The sequence below is a fragment of the Perognathus longimembris genome, chromosome 6 (genome assembly GCF_023159225.1).
Source record: "Perognathus longimembris pacificus isolate PPM17 chromosome 6, ASM2315922v1, whole genome shotgun sequence".
NCBI classification, from domain to species: Eukaryota; Metazoa; Chordata; class Mammalia; order Rodentia; family Heteromyidae; genus Perognathus; species Perognathus longimembris.
The window spans coordinates 53,275,872-53,291,855 of record NC_063166.1 but is presented as its reverse complement, the minus strand read 5'-3'; the positions used below and the strand labels follow the sequence as shown (position 1 = coordinate 53,291,855).

The window sequence follows — 15,984 nt, the reverse complement described above, 5'->3', positions numbered from 1 at the left end:
AGATGTGAGTTCTTCTTGTTGTTTTGTGCCAGTACTGAGGCTTGAACTCAGAGCCTGGGTGCTGTTCCTTACCTTTTATGCTCAAGGCTGGCTCTCCACCACTTTTGAGCTATAGCCCTGGCTTTTTGCTGGTTAAATGGAAATAAGAAGCTCATGGACTTTTCTGTCTGGGCTAGCTTTGAACTGTGATAGTCTTCTAAGTAGCTACCGTTACAGGCATGAGCCACCAGTGTCTGTCTAGATGTGAGGGTTTTGTTGTTGGTTTGTTTTTTAATGTTTTTTTTTTTTTAGTTACACACATACACATACATTGTTATAAAAGTGATGTACTATAAGGGTAGATGTGAGTTCTTGACTGGCTCAACTCATAACTTTTTCTTATAATTCACAAGTAAGGCAACTTGCTCCAGCACTCACGCCAGCTGAAGATACCAAGAGCCTAGCATACTCTGCAAGCCCCCAGCACTTTGTCCTAGAGGCCAAGGTTTGCTGACCGCATGGTCTAATGAGCAAGGCTCTAAAGAATCAGATCATGGCCCCAGGGATGTTTTCAGACAGAAGTAAAGAGCTGAGAACTCTCCAGCCTACTGATAACTCATGGAGAGGTCCCTGCTGTCCTCCTGCCCCTCCCTGAGGCTAGTGACCTACAGGCTCAGCTTGCAACCATCTGTAACCATCTACCCTCAGCAGAACACGCTCCATTGCCCCTATAAGACCCTCATCAGCACCTTAACGTTCTCCCTGCCACAATCTAATGGCCAGACTGGCTTTGCAGAGGTCAAATTCTACTGATTTTTTTTTCAAGTGATCGAAAAAGAAGAAGCTTATAACCAAACTCCAAGGGGTACATACTATTTATATTCTATTTATTTCAGGTTTGAAAAAAAACAGACAATAACTTATGGTGTTAGAAGTCACAGTGGTGGCACTCCTTAGAGGGAAGGGGATAGTGACGTTTGAGATGCTACTATCCCAATTCTTGTCCTGAGTGGTAGTTACACAGATGTATCTACTTGTAAAACTTAGTTAAATTCACAGATCTAGACTCTTGTGATTTTGTGCCCCTGTCTGGATCTAAGTTACCTTTTAATAAAAAGTTCACTTTTGAAAAATACTTAAAAAGAAAGAAGCCAAGCACTCCCTGATAGCTGGGTCCCTGTCATCCTAGCTACTCAGGGAGGCTTAGATATGGAGGATCAAAGTTCAAAGCCAGCATCAACCAGCAAAGTCCTTGAGACTCCATCTCCAGCTGGAGCTACGGCTCAAGTGATAGAACACCAACCAAGTAAGCAAGCTGAACAAGCCCAGGTCCCCCTAAGTTCAAATCCTAGTACCAGCAAGAAAAGGAGAGGAGGCAGAGGGAGAAAGAGAGGGAGAGGGAGAGGGAGAGGAGGAGAGGGAGAGGGAGAGGGAAAGAGAAAGACAGAGAGAATAAGAGAGGAATAGGGAGAGAACTTTGGCATCCTAGCCCACTTTCTAAAATAGGAACACTCTTCCCAAGCCCAGGAGGCAGCTCACAGCCAGTACCCTAAGAACAACCAAGCATGATAGGAACTGGAAAAAAAATGGGGGACAGGGGCTGAGAATGTGGCTTAGTGATAGAGTACTTGCCTATCATGCATGAAGATCTGGGTTCCATTCCTCAGTACCAAATAAACAGAAAAAGCCAGAAGTGGCACTGTGACTCAAGTGGCAGAGTGCTAACCTTGAGCAAAAGAAGCTCAGAAACAGTACCCAGGCCCTGCATTCAAGCCCCAGGACTGGCAAAAAAATTTTTTTTTAATTAAAAAAAAAAGGAGTGCAGAGGACCTAAGAAAGTCACTGTGTAGGGGCTGGGGATATGGCCTAGTGGCAAGAGAGCTTGCCTCGTATACATGAGGCCCTGGGTTCGATTCCCCAGCACCACATATACAGAAAACGACCAGAAGTGGCGCTGTGGCTCAAGTGGCAGAGTGCTAGCCTTGAGCAAAAAGAAGCCAGGGACAGTGCTCAGGCCCTGAGTCCAAGACCCAGGACCGGCCAAAAAAAAAAAAAAGAAAGTCACTGTGTGGAGGTGAGGAGCCAGGAGCCCCACCTTAAAAGAGGAATAAGCATTTTCCCAATCCCACCAAAATGTGAGGGGAACTAAACTATGAATGGTCATGAAGGATCAGGGTCACAAACCCAGTAAATCTGAGGCTGGTGGGGGTGGGGGGGGTGACAGCCTAGTCCTAGTTGGGACTGAATAGGTCATGAGGGGTTGTATTTAAATGACTCAAGACAGGAGGAGCTCCAGTGAGACAGCTGCTCCAACTCATCTGGGTGGGAATAGAATGGAGGGACTGATGGGTTTCATTCTACCCAAGAGTGAGAGATTTTTATTTTTTTAGTAGAGAAGTAGAGTCCTTAGAATTCTTCAGGGCTCTCAGGTGCCCAGGTCTGGGGCCGGAAGGCCTCATTCAAGAATGCCTGGAGGCCAAAAGTTCCTAAGAACAGACTAATGAGGCTCGTGACCCAGCCTCCAGGCTGGGACTGAGGCCAAAGGGTATCCCCTACTCTCGGGGGAGGGTTGAGATCCACATAGCATGCAAGTCAAGAAACAGACTAAGGGGGCCTCCTACCAGAGGCCCTAGGTGTATCTCAGGATAGGGGAGGGGGCAAAACCAAATTGGGAAACTGAGGAAGGCACAAAAGATGAAACATGCTCTAGCAAGAGGGCCAAGTGAGCCTAGTTCTACTGAAAAAAGCTGACTTCAGAAGCAGCATAAAATGTACCACAGAGCACATTGGGCAGCTGTGCCCAAGATACTGCTTTCTGGTAGAATTCTTCCAATGTAGAGAAACTTAAATCATTCCCCCTAAACTCAGGAACAAGACAAGGATGCCCACTCTCCCCACTTCTTTTCAACATAGTGCTGGAATCCCTAGCCATAGCAATAAGGCAAGAGGAGGACATCAAAGGGATCCACATCGGCAAGGAAGAAATCAAGTTATCCCTATTCGCAGATGACATGATCTTATATCTGAAGGACCCAAAAAACTCAGTACCCAAACTCCTACACCTAATAAACCAATTTGGCAAAGTAGCAGGATACAAAATCAATCCACAAAAGTCAGCAGCTTTTCTGTACACCAGCAATATACAAACAGAAAAGGAAATTATGGAAACAATTCCATTTACAGTAGCCAAAAAAAGAATAAAGTACCTAGGGATCAACCTAACCAAGGATGTGACGGACCTATTTAATGAGAACTATAAAAATCTAATAAGGGAAATCAAAGAAGACACAAGGAGATGGAAAGACCTCCCATGCTCATGGGAAGGCAGAATCAATATAGTGAAAATGGCCATATTGACCAAATTGTTATACAAATTCAGTGCAATCCCTATCAAAATCCCAGCCACATTCTTCACTGAAATAGAGAAAGCAATCCATAAATTCATATGGAACAGCAAAAAACCTAGAATAGCCAAAGCAATTCTAGGCAAAAAAAGCAATGATGGAGGTATCACAATACCAGACTTCAAGCTTTACTATAGGGCCATCATAACAAAAACAGCCTGGTATTGGTATAAAAACAGATCAGAAGACCAATGGATTAGAATTGAAGACCCAGAAATAAAACCGCACTCTTACAGCCAACTGATATTCGACAAAGGAGCTAAAGACATACAATGGAATAAACATAGCCTCTTCAACTACTGGTGCTGGGAAAACTGGGCAGCCATATGCAGAAAACTCAAAGTAGAGCCAAGCCTATCACCATGCACCAAGATCAACTCAAAATGGACCAAGACCTCAGTATCAGACCTGAATCCTTGAAACTACTGAAGGACAGAGTAGGAAAGATGCTAGAACTTATAGGCACGTGAAGGAATTTCCTGAATAGAGTCCCAGGGGCACAACAAATAGGGGAGAGACTCGACAAATGGGACTACTACAAATTAAAAAGTTTCTGCACAGCTAAGGACATAGCCACCAAAATAGAAAGACAGCCAACCATATGGGAAAGGATATTTACCAGCACAGCAACAGACAAAGGCCTAATATCTGTCATCTAAAGAGAACTCAAAAAACTAAGCACCTCCAAGCCCAATAAACCTATTAGGAAATGGGCAAAAGAGCTAAAGAGAAACTTCACAAGAGAAGATATAAAAATGGCAAAGAAACACATGAGGAAATGCTCAACATCCCTGCTAGTAAAGGAAATGCAAATAAAAACAACCCTGAGATACCACCTCACCCCAGTTAGAATGGCCTATACTCTGAACTCAGGCAACAACAAACGCTGGAGGGTGTGCGGGGAAAGAGGAACCCTTCTCCATTGTTGGTGGGAGTGCAAATTAGTACAAGCACATTGGAGAACAGTATGGAGATTTCTCAAAAAGCTCAATATAGACCTATCCTATGACCCAGCCATACCACTCCTAGGCATCTATCCTGAACAGCAGGTCCCAAGATATCAAAAAGACATTTGTACTTCCATGTTTATCGCAGCACAATTCAGAATAGCCAAAATATGGAAACAACCCAGATGCCCCTCCACAGATGAATGGATCCAAAAAATATGGTACCTATACACAATGGAATACTACATAGTGATTAGGAATGGTGAAATATTGTTATTCTCAGGGAAATGGTCAGAACTTGAACAAATAATGTTGAGTGAGACAAGCCTAGAACACAGAAAACAAAGGGGCATGATCTCCCTGATATATGACTGTTAAGAAGGGGTGACGGAGAGACAGTAGAGACCAGGTCTGTGAAACCAAAAACTGCTTGTCAAATGGTATTTCCCACAGGATTGGGGCAGCGACCCAAGATTATGTAACTAAAACCAAACAACTACTCAACATATAAAGGTCAAAAATTGACCTCTCAGTGGAATACAATAGCTCAAAAGCTATGTATGTACATTCATATAAGACTACTGTCGACATATTGTCTAATATGGACATTACATTTAAAGCCCTAGGCGAATTTCCTTTGGCGTAGGCCAGGTGGCTACTGTATATGTTTTTGGTACATTGTGTATTGTATATATGTATACCTGACCTAGGGAAGGGAAAGAAAAACAGGGTGTAAGATATCACAAGAAATGTACACACTGCCCTACTATGTAACTGTACCCTTTTTGCACAACACCTTGTCAAAAAATTTGTGTTTAATTAATAAATAAATTACAAAAAAAAAAAAGAATTCTTCCAATGTTCCCAGCTTGCTGGTGATTTGACTTGAGCTTTGAAACCACTTTATCAGCTGGGGGCTGATGGCTCACGCCTATAATCTTCGCTACTCTGGAGGCTGAGATCTGAGGATAGTTGGCAGGGCAGGAAAGTCATGAGACATTTAACTCCAATTAACCAGCAAAAAGATGTAAGTGGATCTGTGGCTCAAGTGGTAGAGTGACCTTGGGTGAAAGAGGTAAGGGATAGCACCTAGTCATGGCAGAAGAAGAAAGGAGAAGGAAGAGGAGGAGAAGCTTAGCTTTATCCTTATTTTGCAAGAGACTAACATAGGCTATGACAGGTGTTTTGCTGGCCCAGAAGAACATGGATGCAAGAGATAGAGTCAAGAGGAGAACCCAGACGGGCTGGCCCCAGGTACCCAATCCTGTGATTCTTTCTTTCCTCCCTCCGGAAATGTGATCTTGTTTCAAGCGATGATAGGAACCCCACCAAGGAGGTAGGGAAGCAAGGAGCTCTTGGCCAGGGGACACAGGCCCAAGAGCAAAGCACACAGCTCCAGCTCACCTGTGTGGGTGCGGACATGCCTCTTCAGGTCAAAGGTGTCATTGAAGCCCTTGCCGCAGAAGGTGCACAAGTGTCTCTTCACCTGGTTGTGGCATTTGAGGTGCCGGTTGAGCATGCGCTGTAGGTGGAAGTTCTTGCCACACAGCTCACAGCTGTGAATCACTGAGTCGCCACAAGTGCCTGTAGTGAACTGGAAGCAGAGGGGGGGTTGGCAGTGAGGTTCCAGGAGATGGACTCGGAGACCCGCTTTCCTGTATCTCTAGGTTTGGCCTGGTTAAGGCCAAACTGGCATTGGGGAAGGTTAGGAACACCAAAGTAGGTGCTTTTGCTATTGATCTCCTATCTGATTTCTAGCTGCTCACACAAAAGCATAAGAAGACACAGCCCTATGACTCTCATAGCTAATGAAATAGAACTTGCCTTATGAGGGAGATGAGTGGTTCCCACTGGCTAGAGCCTCAGCAGCTATTTTGGACCATGAGATAGACTAGAGTGCTGAGGACAGAGGAGCATGGATTCCACTGTAGACAATTCCTGAAGTCGGCCAAAAGTAATTCCTTCCTCCCTGCACCTATGGACACTCCATCCACCAAAAGAGGGAGACTGTTGACTCTCTTGCTAAATCTGGTCAGGGTTTAAAGCCCCTTGGAGCAACAGAAAGCAGCAAGGATACAGTCCTTCAGGCCTCAGGAAACCCCTTTCCACTGCCTTCTCTCTACAGCCAGCTGCCATGTGGAGAGCCAGAGGCCACCAATAGAACCCTGGGGTACCAGGTATGGATAGAGCTTCAGTGGGCCTTCTAGTTCAACCCAGGGCTGCCACAACAGTGAGTAGCCCCAGCCAATGCCACTTAGAGCGGTACTGCCCAGCCGGGTCATGTCCCAGTTCCTGAGCACAAACTGTGGGGTTCGGAAGCATTTTGGGGAATCACTACGTCAGGATCCCATAACTGTATTATCTGCCAAACCACAAGCAAATTCGTCACTCAGTCTTCTCACTGTTCCCTCAACCATGTATGTTGCCCTTGTAAGCAAAAACTGAGTATTATCCATGAGATAAGTTACCTGAAATCTGATCTCTTTAAATATCAAACCAGATTCTTTGGGAGATGGATTCAAGCCAGGTGTGGGGTACACACCTGTAATCCCAGAATTCAGGAGGCCGAGACAGGAAGATCCTGAGTTTGAGGTCACCCTGGGGTACAGTAAGGTTCTGTCTCCAACAACTAAAATGACTAGACCAACTGCTTTGCCAAAATTCTGCCTGTAAAAAGTCTAGTGACAGGGCTGGGAATATGGCCCAGTGGTAGAGTGCTTGCCTTGCATACATGAAGCTCTAGGTTTGATTCCTCAGCACCACATATGTGGAAAAAGGCAGAAGTGAAGCTGTAGCTCAAGTGGTAGAGTGCTAGCCTTGAGCAAAAAGAAGCCAGGGACAGTGATCCGGTCCTGAGTTCAAGCCCCAAAACTGGCACAAAAAAAAAAAAAAAAGTCTAGTGACTTTTCTTAGGTACAGTGGCCTGCTATAGTGGCTTACACTTTAATACCACATACTGGAGGTGGGGGGGGCAGGGTAAGGATCCATGATTTGAGACCAACCCAAGTTATCCAGACCCCATCTTAGCTAGGTGCCAGCTATGTGCCTGTGGTATTTGCCTTTAATCTTAGCTATTCAGGAGGCTGAGATGATGTGAGGATTGAGGTTCAAAGCCAGCCTGGGCAGGAGAAGGGAGACTTATCTCAAAGAAAGAAAGAAGGAAAAGGAACAGAGAAAGAAAGAGGGAGGGAGAAATAGAGGAAGGGAGGGAGGGAGAAAGAGAGAGAAAAGCTGGAAGCTAAAAATCTTACTTTCCAAATAAATACCATTCACATAAAAAGTCAATACTTTCAGGCTTCACACTCTCCTAGCCTCAAATACCCTCCCCCATCCACCCACCCAGGCCATAGCTGCCCCTAAGCCCCAAAGTTTTCTCCAAATAAAGCCGCCCTGTACCGGTTCGCACCCAAAACCTGGGCTCTCCTCTACCATCAGACTGTAGTGTCCCCTGGGCTTGTTAGTATGCTCAGCCTGATCAGGAGGTCTGCAGTACAGATGTTGAAGCAGATCCATGCTCTTTGCCCTAGAGAAGTGAAGCTAGGCTGGGGGTGGGCTCAGAGGCAAAAGAACAGAGTTGATTCCCAGGAGACAGGAGAGAGAGGACAAATCCGCCATGTTTCTAGGCATTCTCTCCCAGGATAGCCTGCATGATGCAGGAAACAGGTCTGATTCTTGTGAGGATATCCCATGAACCAGAGGACCAGTTCTGCTCTCTCTCCACTTCACATGTCACACATCTTTATTAGGTTTATTATGTTTGAACTTCTTCAAGTTCAAGGGTTAGCCAGTTAACCAATAACTTTTTTACTCACCTCAACAATAATAGACCAAAACCACATCTTAAACCAAAACTCAGATCAAAGTTATATCTTAGTCATATTAGTTATAAAATAACTACGGAGCCAGGTACTAGTGGTTCACATCTATATTCCTAGCTACTTGAACTGAGGAGAGAGGGAAGATTGCAGCTTGAGTCTGGCCTGGACAAAAAGTTCACCAAACCATCTCAACCAATAGCATGCACCTGTCATCCCACATAGGCAGGAAATCACAGCACAGGCAAGTCCAGAAAAGTGTATGAGACCTCTATCTCAACAGAAAAGGCTTTAAGCCAGGTGCTGGTAGCTCACACCTGTAATCCTAGCTACTCAGGAGGCTAAGAGCTGAGGATCACAGTTCAAAGCCAGCCTGAGCAGGAAAAGGCTGCAAGACTCTTATCTCCAATTAACCACCAGAAAATTGGAAGTGGCACTGTGGCTCAAAGTGATAGAGTGCTAGGTTTGAGCAAAAAAAGCCCTGAGTTTAAGCCCCATCCATGACCAGAAAGAAAGGAAAGGAAGGAGGGAGGAAGGGAAGGAGGGAGGGAGAAAGGGAGGAAGGAAATAAGAAAAGAAAGAAGGAAGGAAGGAAGGAAGGAAGGAAGGAAAGAAGGAAGGAAGGAAGGAAGGAAGGAAGGAAGGAAGGAAGGAAGGAAGGAAGGAAGGAAGGAAGAGCATACCTTGGCATGTTGGTATATCCATGTCCTTTCAGTTACTGTGGAAAGTGTAAATCATGGTCTAGGTAAGTCTAGGCAAATTGTAAGATTCAAAAATAACTGAACTTAGGGCTAGGAATATAGCCTAGTGGTAGAGTGCTTGCCTAGCATACATGAAGCCCTGGGTTTGATTCCTCAGCACCACATATACAGAAAAAGCCAGAAGTGGCGCTGTGGCTCAAGTAGTAGAGTGTTAGCCTTGAGCAAAAAAGAAGCCAGGTATAGTCCTCAGGCCCTGAGTTCAAGCCCCAGCACTGGCAAATAGTAATAATAATAAACAGACAAAAAAGGGCTAGAGTTGTGGTTTAAGTAATAGAGTGTCAGCCTAGCAAGTACAGGGACAAGACTTTAAACCCAAGACTACACACACACACACACACACACACACACACACACACACACACTATGAAGAGACAAGAAATAAAGGGCTGAATAATAACCTAATCCTAGTCATTTGTGTGATATGAAGTGATATTTAGCATATATCTTCATGTGACAATTTTCCCACATGTATTTAATAGTGCTACCTGGTCTCTCCCGCAGTATGAGGAGCTAGGAGCAGAGCCCATTTTCCATCTTTCTCAATTCTGTATATCCTGCTCTACCACTTACGATCTGAGGATGTCAACAAGTTATTTGCCATCTCTAAGCCTGAATTTCATCACCTCCAAAAGATAGATAATGATATTTGCTTCTTGGATATAAATTAAAGAGTTAAAGAAGAAAACCTGGCACTGGAGAAATACTATTACAGTCAAGTTGGCTCTAAAATTCTGTGATCCTAAGTACAAGGTAATTAGTGAAGATCTCATGCTTTCTCGATCTGCTTTTTGGGCCTTTTTCTCTCTGATGGCAAAAAAAGAGAAGGAACCTTTGGTGTGAATCACCAGGTCCTGTTCTTCACCTGTAACTCTGGAAACTCAGAACTTCTGGCAACCAGCATCTGCCTATCTCCCTGAACAGTGAAATGTGGCCTGTGATGATGTGACAGCACGCAAACTTTATTCCATGTGCTGCCAAAGTTCGTGGGTTTTGATGCAGGAATTATTAATGCATTTAATTATAGGGTACCACTCCAGACATGCCAGAGGCAGTATTTATCCCATAGTGCCTTCTGAAAAAGTTTAATAGGCTCACCCTTAATCCAAAATTAACCCTTTGCAAAAGGCTTTTTAATGAAATGGTGGGACCACCACAAGGGTGATAGAGGACAGGAAAAGATGAAGATGTCAAGCAACTCGCCAAGCCCCATGCTTGGTGTTTTTTCTGCTGTCCTGTTCTCTGCAGGATCTCAGCTTTCATTTTTGAAAACAAGCAAAGTTCCCCGCAAAGTTCTCTGAAACACACGCTTCTGCAGCAAAAAAAAAACAAAAACAAAAACAAAAAAAACCCTAACCATTCTATCTGTGTGGCTGAAAATGTCAGGAGCATCTAGGCCAGCTATGTGACCAACTTCCAAGACAACTGAGATCACCTACCTGTCAAACTTCTAAAAGAAAGCCAGAAGCCTGGTGCCAGTGGCTTACTCAGGAGGCTGAGAGCTGAGGATAGCAGTACAAAGCCAGCCCAGACAGAAAAGTCTGTGAGATTCTTATCTCCAATAAACCATTCAGAAAAAGCAGAAGTGGCACTGTGGTAGAGCACTAGCCAGCCTTGAGCACCAAGAGGCTCCTGAATTCAAGCCCCATGACTGGCAAAAAAAAAAAAAAATTACATAATTAAAATTTAAAAATAAAAGAAAGCCAGTTAGATACTGGTGGCACATTCCTGTAATCCTAACTACTCAGGAGACTGAGGACTGAAGTTTGAAGCCAGCTGGGTAAAAGAGTCTGTAAGTCTCTATTTCCAATTAACCAGCAAAGAGCTAGAAAATGAGGGTGTGGCTCAAGTGGGATAGTAAAAACACCAAGTGAGAGCTTTAGGCCCTGAGTTCAAGACCCAGTACTAACACACACACACATACACACACACACACACACACGCACACACGCACACACGCTGGGTGCCGGAGACTCATGCGTGTAATCCTTAGCTACTCAGGAGGCTGAGATGTGAGGATCATGGCTCAAAGCCAGGCCTGGAAAGTCTGTGAGATTCTTATCTCCAATTAAGTACTAAAAAAAGCCAGAATTAGAGCTGTGGCTCAAGTTGCAGAGTACTAGCATGGAGCAAAAAAAGCTCAAGAACAGCACACACACAGAAACACACATACAGATATATAAAAACACAAACATAAGCCACATGTGACTAGGGTTATACCACTGTATATTGCAGCTGTAGTTCCAATTTGACCCATTTAGAGAAAACACAGAGATTGAGGATGCTCATGACAATGAAGTAAAAATGAACACAGGAAACCCAACCCCATTCTTCAACAATTAGCATATAAGGACATAATAAAAATGTAGGGAAAATGTATAAATTAAAAGAGAATGGGCTAGGCATACACACACAGTGAGACCAAGGGAGGATATTCTTAGGGGAAGAATACAAAGGTGAAATGTCTATAGGCCTCTGGGTAATATAAAATAATATTTATCAAAACAAACTCTAGGGAATGGAAATGAGGTTTTTTCCTTCGTTGTTGTTGGGATGTTTTGTCTGTTTGTTTCCTTTTGTCTTGTCTGTTCATCTGTCTTTGGGAGGGGGATGGGAGGGTACAGAAATGGAGGAATAAAGGGTGAATAAATGCAGCTGTGGTACTCATTAGACACGTCATTGGAAATGAATTTATATAACTTGTGCACAGGGATGAGAGAAAGAAACTGAGTGAGGGATGAGGTGACATTGTCCAAAAATGAATGTACTCATTACCTGATTTATGTAACTATAGCCCCTCTTTACACCACCTTTATAATAGCAATTTTTTTTTAAAGCAGGGCGCTGATGGCTCATGCCTATAATCCTAGCTACTCAGGAGGCGGAGATCTGAGGATCTCGGTTCAAAGCCAGCCTGAGCAGGAAAATCGTAAAACTCGTATCTCCAATTAATCACAGAAAAAGCAGAAAATAGCACTGTGGCTCAAGTGATAAAGCTCTAGCTTTGAGCAAGAGGAGCCCAGGGACAGTGCCCAGGCACAGAGTTCAAGTCCCAGGACTGGAAAAATAGAGAGAGAGAGAGAGAGAGAGAGAGAGAGAGAGAGAGAGAGAGAGAGAGAGAGAGAGAGAGAAAGAGAGAGAGAAAGACTGGGGCTGGGACTGGGGATGTAACTGAATAGTAGAGCACTTACTTGTCTGGTGTACATTAGATCTTGGGGGTCAATTACAGCATTGCAAGTAAACAAAATGTTTCTTTCAGGGCTGGGAATGTGGCTTAGTGGTAGAGTGCTTGCCCTGGTTCAATTCCTCAGGGCAGGTACTTTTTTGAGGGAGGGGAGTGGCTCACATGCTAAAGTGCTTGGGTAGCAAGGAGACCCAGAGTCTGATCCCCAGTTCTACCAAAAAGAAAAAAAACAGACTCATGTAGACTTAATTAAGCAAACTAGAGAGGATGGGGAGGGAATAGAAATTCACAAAACATTTAACAAGGAGTAACAAGCAATAGTTTGTGCAGGTGTGACTGGATCTTACAGTCTTTATCCATTAGTGGCACATTCTGAACTACTTGTAATTGACACACAGTCAGCCACTGCTCATGACAAATGCATTCACGCTGAGAAATGCCCCATTAGGCAGTTGTACAAACATCATAGATTGTTAAGAAGTTAGCAAGCACTGTAATCTTCTGGGACCACAGATGTACAGTGGTCTGTGGTTATGAGGTACATGACTGCAGTATGAAGAATAAGATGGTCTTCAAAGTCACAAGATGGGGGGAATTAGGAAGGTGTGAGTGGGACTGGCTATGGGTGGCAGACATATAGCATACTACTCCTGCCTTTGAAATTCTCCATAAGCCAGGTATGCCAAAGACTTACAGTTGTAATCCTAGCTAATCAGGAGGCTGAGATCTAAGGATCATGATTCAAAGCCCGCCCAGAGGGCTGGGGATATGGCCTAGTGGCAAGAGAGCTTGCCTCGTATACATGAGGCCCTGGGTTCAATTCCCCAGCACCACATATACAGAAAATGGCCAGAAGTGGCGCTGTGACTCAAGTGGCAGAGTGCTAGCCTTCAGCAAAAAGAAGCCAGGGACAGTGCTCAGGCCCTCAGTCCAAGGCCCAGGACTGGCCAAAAAAAAAAAAAAAAGCCAGCCCAGAGCAGAAAAATCCAAGAGACTCTTATCTCCAATTAGCCAGCAAAATGCCAGATGTGGAGGAGAGGCTCATGAAGTAGAGTGCCAGCTTTCAATGAAAAATCTAAGCAAGAGCATAAAGCCCTGAATTGGGGGATGGGGTGGAGTGTGGGGAGAGAAAAGTTCACATATCTGTCCTCACTGGAGGATATGCACCAAAGAGCCAAGAAAAAGGTTGAGAACCACAGGGTGGGGGATGGGGGAGGGCTGGGAATATGGCCTAGTGGTAAAGTGCTCGCCTCATATATATGAAGCCCTGGGTTTGATTCCTCAGCACCACATATATAAAATAAGCCAGAAGTGGCACTTTGGCTCAAGTGGTAGAGTGCTAGCCTTGAGCAAAAAGAAGCCAGGGACAGTGCTCAGGCCCTGAGTTCAAGCCCCAGGACTGGCAAAAAAAAAAAAAAAAAGAAACCATGGGAGAAGACAAAGGAAGACAAGAACAGGATGAAGAAAGAAGACAAATTCACTTGGTGGTCCCTACTTGTACCCGGGTCTTACCAGCCACACTGATTCAGGAATGAATGATATCAGTCAGGTTAACTCCAAACTTTGTTTTGATAAGACTCTGAAGGACAAAGGTGATGAATTTGTCCCCAGTTTCCCTATCTCACATCTGGAGACCTGCCAATATGGGTCCCTAGAGAGGACCCAGACATATCTGAGATGTTTGTGTGGGGGTGTCACCCTACCACTACCTGTTTTGAAAATTACAGAACCCTTGTAGGTAATTACCTATGAGGTAAAGAGAATTTCACAACCTGCCCTCAGGCCCACAGTCAAAAGGCAGCTAGGCCAGGATGAACATTTCCTAACCCCGGGACTTCTTTCCAGATTCAGTCCTCACATCAACACAATCAGTGGGGCCAATCCCAGGTCCCTATTGTACGCAGCACAATGTTGGACATTACTAAAACTTGCTGTAAGTAACTGTCAGCTGACTTCCTGCCTGACAACTTCTGCGTGCACATTTTGCTTCCATTATCTTGCTTAACCTACACAACTCCCTTGAGACTGATTCTATTATGGCCCTATTTTACAGGTCAGTGAACTGAGGCTTTGAGGAGATAACTTATCAATGATCATAACTGTTAAGAGGGTCTGCATAGAGGTTTTCCATTTCAAATACCTTCCAGAGCTGTTCTTGTGCCTAAGTAAGAGCATTTGTATTTCTTGGTTTGGTCCCTAAGACATCACCTTGTCCTCCAACTCTGGCTCTGATCCTTCTTCAAGCTTCAGGACTCAGTTCACACCATCCTAAAGCCTCACCCCACTTCCACAGCTTTCAAATCTGTATCAAGAAAGCTTCCTGGGGCTGGGAATGTGGCTGAGTGGTAGAGTGCTTGCCTAGCATGCCTGAAGCTCTGGGTTCAATTCCTCAGTACCACAGCAAAAACAGAAAAAGCAGGAAGTGGCTCTGTGGCAAGTGGTAGAGTGCTAACCTTGACCAAAAAGAAGCCAGGATCAGTGCTCAAGGTCTTGAGTTCAAGCCCTATGACTGGCAAAAAGAAAAAAGAAAAAGAAAAAAAAGACATCTTCTAATTTGGTACTCTGTCTCCTATAACAGTATTAGTATTATTTGTGTCTCCCCATTAACATAAGTAATATCTAGTTAAGGGGCACATACCATATCCTACCCCTAAATCATTTTTTCAATTTCCCCCTGCTCATTTATCCTCTACTTATCTACTAAGTAAAACTATTATCTCCATTTTACAGATAAGAACATGGGCCTAGAGGGTGAATGACTTGCTCAAGGTCACATAGCTAAAAACTGAGAAGCCCAGAGCTTAGATGCTTAACCACTACATATTAGAGGATTCTGGAATAAACACCAGAATAGAGGGCTCATTTTTTAAAATCACCCCGTTGCCTTGCACATAACAATAGGCACCCCATAATATAGATGGTTCCTTTCTCTTTGCAGGACACACACAGTCTCAAATCTGTCTTTCCTCTGGTCCCAAAAGCCTACTGCCCAGGATGTATCTGAGTTATTAAAACAAAGAATAAGGCTAAATGGATATGTAGCTCGGTGATAGAGGGCTTAACTAGTATGCTGACAACTCTGGGTTGGTGGCTTTCCTCATATAATAGTTAAGAAACTAATTTTTGCTGGCCCCAGTGGCTCATGCCTGCAAACCTAGCTACTCAGGGGACTGAGATCTGAGGACTGTGGTTTAAAGACAGCCAGGGCACACAAACACCTGGGCTGGGGATATGGCCTAGTGGCAAGAGCACTTGCCTCATATACATGAAGACCTCGGTTCGATTCCCCAGCACCACATATACAGAAAATGGCCAGAAGTGGCGCTGCGGCTCAAGTGGCAGAGTGCTTAGCAGCCTTGAGCAAAAAGAAGCCAGGGACCAGTGCTCAAGCCCTGAGTCCAAGGCCCAGGACTGGCAAAAAAAAAAAAAAAAAGAAAGAAAGAAAATGCTTATCATCCACTAAGCACAAAAAAAAAAAAGTGAGGCCTCAGCACCAAACCAGTATCCAAACAAACCAATCAACAAACAAAAATAACTAACTTTTCTTGGAGAAATTCTGTGAATTCAACACTTAATGTAAGTTAAACCATATTAAACCATGTGCTAAGATTAGTTAATTTGAAAACTGCCAACACCACAGCTAAGATTTGGAGTATATTGGTATTGAAATCTTTCCATTTGGAGGACACGGAAACCTGTCCAGTAAATAAAAGCTCCCTGGAAAAGAATGAAGTGAAAGCTGCTTGCTAACGGTCCAAAAGCAAGCAGTACCAAATCCCCTCCCCCAACACAGGTTAATTTATTCCTTTAATTCAGGATTCCAGAGGTGCTTGCTATTTCCTGGGACAGGAAAGAGATCTCCCAGAATGTTGGTGAAGGGATTGTTCCAATCTCTCT

At 44.2% G+C, this 15,984-nt stretch overlaps 1 protein-coding gene across 1 annotated transcript in view; it reads right to left on the bottom strand.

The window, feature by feature from the left end:
• The window catches only part of Ovol2 (ovo like zinc finger 2), a 34,918-nt gene that overhangs the window by 16,446 nt on the left and 2,488 nt on the right, over window positions 1–15,984 (bottom strand). The window contains exon 3 of the mRNA XM_048347412.1: window positions 5,735–5,924. Coding sequence (XP_048203369.1) covers window positions 5,735–5,924 — 190 coding nt within the window. The remainder of the gene's footprint in view (window positions 1–5,734; window positions 5,925–15,984) is intronic.